Source organism: Hyaena hyaena, unplaced genomic scaffold (genome assembly GCF_003009895.1).
Source record: "Hyaena hyaena isolate Hyena2069 unplaced genomic scaffold, ASM300989v1 scaffold_368, whole genome shotgun sequence".
Lineage (NCBI taxonomy): Eukaryota > Metazoa > Chordata > Mammalia > Carnivora > Hyaenidae > Hyaena > Hyaena hyaena.
In genome coordinates this window covers 756995-767928 of record NW_024080989.1, presented here as the reverse complement: position 1 = coordinate 767928, position 10934 = coordinate 756995, and the positions used below count along the sequence as shown (strand labels likewise).

Below are 10934 nucleotides of genomic sequence, written 5' to 3'. Positions count from 1 at the left end.
CTCTCTGACCCTCCCCTGCTCACGCTGTCTCTCTCTCTCTCTCTCTCTCCTAGAAATTAAAAAAAAAAAAAAAAACTTACTTTTGGACATACTTTAAGGGGCCAAGACATCTCCAGTTGGAAATGTTTGTCAGGATGTTAAGTGAGAGGCTAAAGTTCAGGACAACAGAGATTGCTTATTAACATAACCTTCATAGCACTTTGAGTGTGAATGCTTTTAAATCCTAGGAATATGGGAAAATAAATCTGTTGCTAAGTTATCTTGCTACATGGGAATGAATAGTTCATACTCTATAAAATACAAAAGGAGGACTAGACAGCTTTATGTAGAAATGTTGACTGCAAAATGTTAATACCGGAGGGTAGCTGTTACCCTGAGTGGTTTCACTAAAATGTTGAGTTTCTGTAACCAGTGGTTGATTTCCTTCCACAGGATTCAGATTTCTTTAGCAATGGGAATTGATTGACCTAGTTTATAAACTGCTCTTAAAATAATAGTATGTGCTTAGAGAAAGTAGGTTGTTGTAAAAGAACTGGGGCTTACGAGTCTTAGCTTTGCCATATTAGTTTGAGTAAATTATTTCTGACCCTCAATTTCCTCTTTCCAAATGTATTAATTATGACGCTCTATTCAGACGGCTGGGTTTTTCTCTTCTTGTTTTAATTTTTTAAGGTTTATTTTTGAGAGAGAGATAGAGAGCATGAGCATGAGGCAGGGAGGGACAGAGTGGGAGGGAGACACAGAATCCGAAGCAGTCTCCAGGCTTGAGCTGTCAGCACAGAGCCTGACACAGGGCTCGAACTCATGAACTGTGAGATCATGACCTGAGCCAAAGTCGGACACTTAACTGACTGAGCCACCCAGGCGCCCCTTCCCTACCTCCTTGATTGGAGTTTTAGGTAGTGTTAAAAGTCCTCACATACTTATTTCCAGATTTTTCATAGTGGGCTGCTTTTACAGATGGCTAGTATTGCTCTTTACAAGTTGACTTTACTTAATTTTGTTCTCTTACAGCAAACCTATCTCCATACTCCACTCCTCTTTGCTTGACCATTGTTGATTGGTCAATTCCAGCCCAAAGAGAAAAATGCTTGAGGGATTCCACGGTGAGGAGGGGCTACAGTTTCTTTCAGCCAAAAGTCTTAAAGTCTTATATAGTAAATGCTTTAAATCCTTATGCTCATAAGCTTCCTGTATTAGAAAGCCTTAAGTAACTTCTTAACCAGGCTGTTCGGCTTGAATTAATAACACCTCTGGGGGTTAGCTTATTCTGATGGACACCTAAAATTAGAGGTTGTTTTTGAGTACTTCTTAATAGTTTCACTTAATTCTAAAAAAAAAAAAGAAAAGAAAAATTTTAATTGTAAAAATATTTTGTCAGGGCATTGTGTTCCACCAAGTTTCTTTAACCCCCCCCATCCCCAATAAATTNAAAAAAAAAGAAAAGAAAAATTTTAATTGTAAAAATATTTTGTCAGGGCATTGTGTTCCACCAAGTTTCTTTAACCCCCCCCATCCCCAATAAATTTTTTTTCTTTTTTTTTTTTTTTTTTTTTTTTTTTAAATACGTGCTCTTCCTCCTTTGAACTTAAAGAATGTTTTTCACATTACTGCTGTCATCATGTCTTTCAGTGTCTGGGCTAACTCAGAATTATAACCCTGTCTTCAGACTCCAGATCTTTGTGAGGAGATGGAATTTACCTGTTTAAATATTTCTTGCTATGAGGGCTTAGTCTGCTTTGTGCAGACTATATTTGAGAATGACTGTTGCTGTGGGGGAGATTTTGAGGCTCTACTTTCTCTTGAACCCTCAGGAACTAGAAAAGTCATTTTTGTTTGTTATTTTATTTGGCTTTGGGTTTTTTTTGTTTGTTTGTTTTTATTTGATTTTTTTGGTTTCAGGAGTAGAATTTAGTGATTCATCACTTACATATAACACCCAGTGCTCATCACAAGTACCCTCAGTACCCATCACCCAATTAGCCCATCCTTATGCCCACTTCCCTCATCAACCCTCAGTTTGTTCAGTAAACTAAGAGTCTCTTATGGAGGGACTAGAAAAATCTTAAAAGCTAATCACACTCAGTATAGTGAAAAGGGTAATGGCCTTATAGTTTCTTTAGTTGATTCCTTTATTAGAGGTTATCATGGCAATACCTCTGTCAGCTAAATGCTTTAAAGCAAAAGCTAGCTGATATTCTGTAACAAATGGAAATAAAGCCAACTTGATATAACCACCTGGGAAAAATGTGAAAAAGAAAGTGACTGTTATCTAGTAATTACATACTTAGAAGAAGGAAAAGAATGGTCCTTTTTGACATTTTGTTGTTAACTTTTTTTCCTAAGATTTTATTTTTAAGTAATCTCTCTACCCAATGTAGGGCTCAAACTCACAACCCTGAGATCAAGAGTTGCATGCTCCACTGATTGAGCCAGCTGGGTGCCCTTGTTGTTACATGTACTTGGTTTTCATCATTAAAACAAAACAGGGGGGCACCTGGGTGGCTCAGTCGGTTAAGCGTCTGACTCTTGACTTCACCTCAGGTCATGATCTTATGGTTTGTGAGTTTCAGCCCCACATTGGGCTCTGCGCTGATAGTGCAAAACCTGCTTGGGATTCTCTCTCTCCCCCACCCTCTGTTCCTCTCGTGTGCTCTCTCTCTCTCTCCCAAAATAAATTTTAAAAAATAGAAAACAACAACAAAAAAGCCAAAATGGGAGCTACTGAATGGGAAAACATATTTGTAAATAATATATTCAATAAAGGGTAAATATCAGAAATATATAAAGAACTTATACAACTAAACACTAAACCACCTCCCTGAAATAATCTGGTTAAAAATTGGATGGAGGACTTAAATAGACTTTTTTTTTCTAAGACATATCGTGGCCAACAGACATATGAAATGTGTTTGATATCAATAATCATTAGGGAAATGCAAATTAAAACCACAGTATCAGCTCATACCTTTCAGAATGGCTGTCAAAAAGATAAGAAATCACAGGTGTTGGCTAGGATGTGGAGAAAAGGGAAACTTCATGCACTGTTAGTAGGATGTATAAACTGGTGCAGCCATTCTGGAAAACAGTATGGAGGTTCCTCAAAAAATTAAAAATAGAAATACCGTATGATCCAGGGTGCCTGGCTGGCTCAGTCGGTAGAGCATGTGACTCCTGATCTCAGGGTCATGAGTTCAAGCCACACATTGGGTGTAGAGATTACCTTAAAAAAATAATAAAATAAAAATATTTTTAAAAAGGAGAAATACCATATGATCCACTAATTCCCCTACTGGGTATTTACCCACAGAAAATGGAAACACTAATCAAAAAGATATATGCAGCCCTACTATAGCATTATTTACAATAGCCAAGTTACAGGAGCAACCCAAATGTCCATTGATAGGTGAATAGATAAAGAAGATGTGGTGTATATACACAATGGACTGTTACTCAGCCAGTAAAAAAGAATGAAATCTTGCCATTTGTGTCAACGTGAATGAATAAAAGGGTATTGGGCGCAGTGAAATGAGTCTGAGAAAGACAAGCACCTTATGATTTTGCTTATATGTGGAATCTTAAAAACAAGACAAGTGAACAGACTCATAGATACAGATAACAAACTGGTGGTTGCTAGAAGGGAGAGTGTTGGGAGATGGGTGAGGTAGTGAAGGGGATTAAGAGGTACAGATATGTGTCATGGAGATGAAAAGTACAGCATAGGAAATATAGTCAATAATATAATGTCATATAGTAACAGATGGTTGACTGCACTTCCGGTGGTGAACACTGAATAATGGGTAGACTTGTCAAATTATTAGGTTGCACACCTGAAACTAATATAACATTGTATGTCAATTATACTTCAGTAACAAAAAAAGTACTTGGTTTTGCTTAGGTAAATTTAGCAAAAGTTGCCTGCTAACTTGTTTCAGGTTTCAAACTATACTATTTTGCTGTTACTTGGGCCCATCTCTCAGTAGGGCTTTGTTAGGAAAGGACTTCTACTTTGGGTTATAAGCAGGGAAGCAGTAAAAGAGAATTTTCTATCCTTTCCTCATTTATTTATTTATTTATTTATTTTTAATATTTTATTTATTTCTAGGAGAGAGAGAGACAGCATGAGCAGGGGAGGGTCAGAGAGAGAGGGAGTGACAGACTCTGAAACAGGCTCCAGGCTCTGAGCTGGCAGTCAGCACAGAGCCCTACGCGGGGCTCGAACCCACGAACCGCGAGATCATGACCTGAGCGAAAGTCGGACACTTAACCAACTAAGCCACCCGGGCGCCCCCCTTTCCTCATTTATTAACAAACTAGACTCTTGCAAACTCCCCTGGGAATTTTAATCACTTTTTCAGTTTTGTGCAGAATGTAAAAGTGATTTTTCTTTTAGGGGAAAAAATTTAATTAGTATATTAAAACTGCATTTTAAAGTTTAAAACAATTATAATACTCCTATCTTTTCTCCATTTAACAAGTGATGTAGTCTAGTTAAAATATAATTATACTGGGGCTCCTGGGTGGCTCAGGAAGTTAAGCATCTGACTTGGTTTCAGCTCAGGTCATGATCTCACAGTTCATGGGGTTGAGCCCCATGTCCGGCTCTGTGCTGACAGAAGCCTGCTTGGGATTCTTTCTCTCCCCCTCTCTCTGCTCCTTCCCCATGTGTTCGAGCATGTTCTCTCTCTCTCTCTCTCTCTCCCTCTCTCTCAAAATAAACTTAAAAAAAATATATATATATATATATAAAATATAATTATAAGTGAGGGCACCTGAGTGGCTCAGCATCTGACTTCAGCTCAGGTCATGATCTCATGGTTTGTGAGTTCAAGCCCCACATTGGGCACCAAGCTGACTGTGTAGCCTGCTTGGGATTCTCTCTCTGCCCCTCCCCACTTGTGCACTCGCTCTCAAAATTAATAAATAAACTTTAAAAATATAATTACATCAGGCGCCTGGGTGGCTCAGTCGGTTAAGCATCAGACTTCAGGTCAGGTTATGATCTAGTGATTCACAAGAACAAGCCCTGTGTGGGGCTCTGTTCTGACAGCTCAGAGCCTGGAGCCTACTTCAGATTCTGTGTCTCCCCCTCTCTCTGCCCCTCCCCCACTCACATTCTGTCTCTTTAAAAGTAAGCATTATAAAATATATATATGTGTGTATATATATAATTATAAGTGAAAAGTATGAATCATTGACCAGTGAATGGCATCCGGTCATATTTGGTTTGGTGACAGAGTATATATTAAAACATAGACTGAAATACAGGAGTAGGTAAACCATGTTCAAGTTAAAAGTTTCTAAAATAGGGGCGCCTGGGTGGCTTAGTCGGTTAAGCGTCCGACTTTCGTTTGGGTCATGATCTCGCGGTTCGTGGGTTTGAGCCCCGCGTCAGGCTCTGTGCTGACTGCCAGCTCAGAGCCTGGAGCCCGTTTCAGTCTGTGACTCCCTCTCTCTCTGACCCTCCCCTGCTCACGCTGTCTTTCTCTCTCCTAGAAATAAATAAATAAATAAAAAACATTAAAAAAAAAGTTTCTAAAATAGACAACCTGCAGTCATAACTTGATGTTTGGAATCCTTGCATTTTGGGCTTAAAGAGGTCAACTGGTTTATTGTCATAATTGGGGGCGGAAGGTGCTCTAAGAACAACATAAGAGCATTTGGGTAACTTTTTAACAAGCATTTCTTTGCAAATAACTTATTGTACATGTGGTTAGTCTTTATTTTCAGGTAAACAAAAAGTCACCTTGGATATACTGCCACTGGATTTTTGTTTTCCCTTAGTTCTGGATGTTCTAGAGACATTGTAATAATGCAGTATAAGGTTTTTTTGTACAGATGTTGAATTCAGTGAAGATAATCTTAAAGGTGTATAACAATATGTAAATCAGAATTTTTTTATACTGTTTTATTTGCTTTTATAAAATAGAAATTTTAAGTAGTTTGCATTACGGATTGTAATGACATGGATTCTCAGAGCACCTTCATGAAATTCTTGGGGGTGTCCAACCACAGATTAGAAATCTTCTGCAGTGGGGTGCCTTGGTGGCTCAGTCGTTTGAGCGTCCAGCTTTGGCTCAGGTTATGATCTCACGGCTGTGAGTTCAAGCCCCACATCGGGCTGTGTGCTGACAACTCAGAGCCTGGAGCCTGCTTTGAATTCTGTGTCTCCTTCTTTCTCTCTGCCTCTCCCTCTCTCTCTCTGCTCCTCCCTCTCTCTCCCTCTCTTTCTCAAATGTAAGCATTAAAAAAATCTGCAGAAACCAATTTTGTACTATTTATTATCTAAAAAAAATCTTCTACAGTAGTGCATGCTCATGTTTACAATTTTTCTTCATTTGTTAGTATGTTAGAATCAGTCTTCAACTGAAAGTGTGTTTGAACTTTGATTAGTTGTCTAATGTCAAAATTGACAGAAAATTGCTTGCAGAGTTAGTCTGTACAGGTGAAGGGCCACCATTCTTTTTTTTTTTTTAAACATTTATTCATTTTTTTTTTAATTTTTTAATGTTTTCTTTATTTCTAGGAGAGAGAGAGAGAGACAGCGTGAGCAGGGGAGGGTCAGAGAGAGAGGGAGTCACAGACTGAAACAGGCTCCAGGCTCTGAGCTGGCAGTCAACACAGAGCCCGACGCGGGGCTCGAACCCACGAACCGCGAGATCATGACCTAAGCGAAAGTCGGACGCTTAACCGACTAAGCCACCCAGGCGCCCCTAAACATTTATTCATTTTTGAGAGAGCACGAGTGGGGGAGGAGCAGAGAGAAAGAGGGAGACACAGAATCTGAAGCAGGCTCCAGGCTCTGAGCTATCATTGCAGAGCCTGACACAGCTCGAACCCACAAACCATGAGACCATGACCTGAACCAAAGTTGCTTAACCAACTGAGCCACCCAGGTATCCCCACCGTTCTTATATACCATGATAAGATGGTGGTGCTATGGAAGTCTTTGTATTTATTTTGCTTTTTATTAAAACAGTTTTTTTAATTGATGCTAAAGTGAGTACTTCTGATTTTTTTAATAAATCTTGGTGCATTTGCACTTAGTAAATGTCAAATGAAACAAATGTTTGCTTGAAATTAGATGCGTGAATTGAGTGTCAGACAGAGTGCCCTCATGTAGGAGCTCCCTGTGGAGCAAGATCTCACTGCAGGTGCCCCGCATGGCAGGGGTTCTCAGAGGGGTGGGGATGAAGGGTGACTCTCAGAACAAAGGGGTTTTCAACATAGAGGGCCCCTTCCTCCTGTCCACCCTCTCTCCCCAGACTCTGGCCTATAGATGAGCATGTGTCTCTCCTTCCTCCTTCAAACACCAAAAATCATAACCTTCCAAGGATTATACTAACTACAATAGACTGCGTCGAAGGATTTAATTAAGAAACATTATCTCTGTCTTTTTAAAAGACCGGACTCCTCTTTTCGCCAGCAAGCCAATAAATGCTTGTTACTTAATGAGTAATTTCCAATGTGTTCTCTTTGTTATGTTTCCTGATAATCCCTTTTAATTTTTATTTTTAGTTACTTTTATTATAGAAGTCCATATTTAGTATAGAAAATACAGGGACGCCTGGTTGGCTCAGTCGGTTGAGCATCCTACTCTTGGTGTCAGAGTAGGCATGACCTCATGGTTTGTGAGTTCGGGCCCCGCAGTGGGCTCTGCATTGACAGTGCAGAGCCTGATTAGGATTCTCTCTCTGTCCCTGTCTCTCTGCCCCTCCCCTGCTTGCTTGCGCCCTCTCTGTCTGTCTGTCTGTCTCTCTCTCTCTCCTCCCTCCCTCCTGCTCTCTCTCTCTCTCTCAAAAATAAATAAAAACTTAGAAAATACAAACTAGCATAAAGAAATTTGAAATCATTGGTGGGTGAGGGGATGGGTTAAGTAGGTGATAGGAATTAAGGAGGGCACTTCTGATTAGCACCAGGTTTTGTACAGACATGTTGAATCACTGTATTGTACACCTGACACAATTATATTGTATGTTAACTAACTGGATTTTAAAGAAAAACTAAAAAAGAAAAAGAAAATTGAAATCATTGATAATCTAGCCTTCCAGGGGTAAACATTGTTGACACTTTGCTATCTATCCAGATACTATCTGTTTTTCTTTTTTTGTAATAAAAAAGTAATCATATTGCACAGTTGTCCTAATAGCTTGCTTTTTTTAAAAAAAGTTTGCTGGTTTTATTATTTTTTTAATGTTTTATTTCTGAGAGAAGGAGAGACAGCATGAGCAGGGGAGGGTCAGAGAGAGGGAGACACAGAATGAGAAGCAGTCTCCAGGCTCTGAGCTAGCTGTCAGCACGGAGCCCGACGTAAGGCTTGAACCCACGAACCATGAAATCATGACCTGAGCTGAAGTCGGACGCTTAACCGACTGAGCCACCCAGGTGCCCCCTAATAGCTTGCTTTTAAAATCTTTATCATGTAGCTCTTTCCATGTTAGTTGGTGTTGTAGGTTTCTGAATTGATTGATAATCTGGGCTATCCTGCTTGAGTGTGAACTCCCCAGGAGCCATGATGATTCATGCTTCCTTGTATTGAAGTATAGGACTTGGTACAACATCTGGTTTATCATCTATCTCGGAACGTGTGTTGAATGAAAACAGTAATATAATGTGAAGTGATTGGGCCTGAGCCAGGACCCCTCCTCACGGTGGCTTCTGAGCAATGACCCACATGTGTAGATAGCTTTTTCTTCTCTTTGTAGGACCTACTAAATGAAGCCAAACAGAGACTCAGCAAAGTGGTAAAAGATACAACCAGGTACCAGGTGCTGCTGGATGGTCTGGTGCTCCAGGTAACTTTATAGGTTATTGACAAGATGTGTTAGAGACCAGCCCATTTTTTTGTTCTGTCATCTCAGCTTTTTTCCTTTTGCTCTTTGCCTTGTCTAATAGATAAATGCATTAGAGGACAATATTGTCTGGTTGGATGAGACTTCCAACTTTATTCCTCTTTTATTTAGTCTTACTAGTCCTTTAGAACTCAAAGGTCAGATTTGCTTGCAACCTCTGGCTTTAAACTTTTTTAATTTGATTACACCACTAAAATACTTGATTTAAATTTTGGGGTTCAGACCAGAGATAGTATGCATCTTAAATGTTGGCTGCTTGTTTGTGGATTCTTATTTTACTTAGGTTAATTATAATAACATTTGGCCTCCACCTAGGTGATGTAAGAGAAGATTCCTCTTTAAATTTTGTTTCTACCACTGGAGTGTTGGGTGTATTTATCTGGTTTGTAATATCAAAAGCTTTTTACCATGTTCTCATAGTGTGTATTCTGTCTTTTTCCAAACTACATGAAAGAATTAGAAAAATATTTTGTTTTGCTGTTGAGTTTTATAAATTGTATTTCCTACTAATTCCATCTGATTGTGTCTTAAAGGGTTTGTATCAGTTACTGGAGCCCCGAATGATTGTTCGTTGCAGGAAACAGGATTTCCCTCTGGTAAAGGTAAGGAGCTTAAAGAAGGAATCTTTTTTTTTTTTTTTTTTTAAATACATCAGAATGTTAGAGATGAGATTGCATGTTTTAAATAGATGATACCTCAGCCATGGAAATTATGGGTATCTTAACACATTGTGGATATTAAGTGTACCTAAGCCTCTAATTTCTTCTCATAAAGAGGTCAAGTTGCCCCATCTGAGTTAGTACCCTACTCCTTTTCTGGGAACATTGGAGCAACATCATCTTCTGAAAATTCAGCAAAAAAACAGTCCATACTGCATTGAAGCAAAGATGGGCAAACAATCCCATCTAAAAGAGGCAGACTACTCCCAGACCAGCAAAGCTTGGCTGTAATGCAATGTCTTCCTATACGTGGAGTAATAATGTGGGTACCAGAAAAAAGGTTGGTCAGCAGTGAAAACATAGCTGCAGGCCCAGAGGCAAATACTGAGGTGTTCGTCCATGTCCTGTCGAAGGGAAAAAGCGCCCCGGTCTGAGGGGCGGCCGCTGCCACCATGGCAGGTACATGTAGGCTGTAGCATTAGATGGATGCTCTAGACCAAAGGACCCTTGAGTCAGAATGAGCTCTCCGAGCTCTGATTCTGTGTCATTGAGTTGCTCTTCAGATTAAAATTCTTTCATGTGGGATAGTGGCTCAGTCAGAAGAGCATGCGACTCTTAATCTTGGGATTGTGAGTTCAAATCCCATATTTACTTAAATAAAACCGTTAAAAAATTTTTTTTAACGGTTTTATTTATTTTTGAGACAGAGCACGAGCTGGGGAGGGGCAGAGAGAGAGGAAGACACAGAATCTGAAACAGGTTCCAGGCTCTGAGCTGTTAGCACAGAGCCTGATGCGGGGCTCGAACCCACAGACTGCAAGATCATGACCTGAGCTGAAGTCGGACGCTTAACCGACTGAGTCACCTAGGCACCCCTAATTTAAACCTTAAAAACTGAAATGAAATAAAATTTTTCCATGCAGTTTGCTCTCAGGCAAGGATTGAGTGATTAGTCCCTTAGCAATTTTTTTTTTGAGAGGGAGAGAGAGAAATGGGACTCACCAGATGCGGGGCTTGAAATCACAAACGTAAGATCATGACTTGAGCCAAAGCCAGAAGCTTAACCAACTGAGCCACCCAGGCACCCCTAGCTAACATTTCCTTAGCAATTATACTTCGTATTATAAATTAGTACACTTAATAATACATAATATATTTGCATTCTTAATATAATTTGTTTTTCAAGCAACTTCTAGGAAAGAAAAAGTGCTAGCTAGAGAACGCAGGTGTTGATCCCTCTCTCTCTCTGGTATAAATTAATTAAGTTGTAATTCTAGGGACATCTGGGTGGCTCAGTCAGTAAACGTCTGACTCTTAATTTTGGCTCAGGTCAAGATCCCAGGGTTATAGGATTGATCCCTGAGTCAGGCTTCACGCTCAGCACATGGTTAAGATTCTCTCTCTCCCCCTCTCCCCCCCTCCC

At 39.7% G+C, this 10934-nt stretch overlaps 1 protein-coding gene across 1 annotated transcript in view; it reads left to right on the top strand.

Moving 5' to 3' along the window:
- Positions 1-10934, top strand: part of ATP6V1E1 (ATPase H+ transporting V1 subunit E1) — a 33580-nt gene that overhangs the window by 15835 nt on the left and 6811 nt on the right. The window contains exons 5-6 of the mRNA XM_039249989.1: positions 8706-8795; positions 9386-9454. Coding sequence (XP_039105920.1) covers positions 8706-8795; positions 9386-9454 — 159 coding nt within the window. The remainder of the gene's footprint in view (positions 1-8705; positions 8796-9385; positions 9455-10934) is intronic.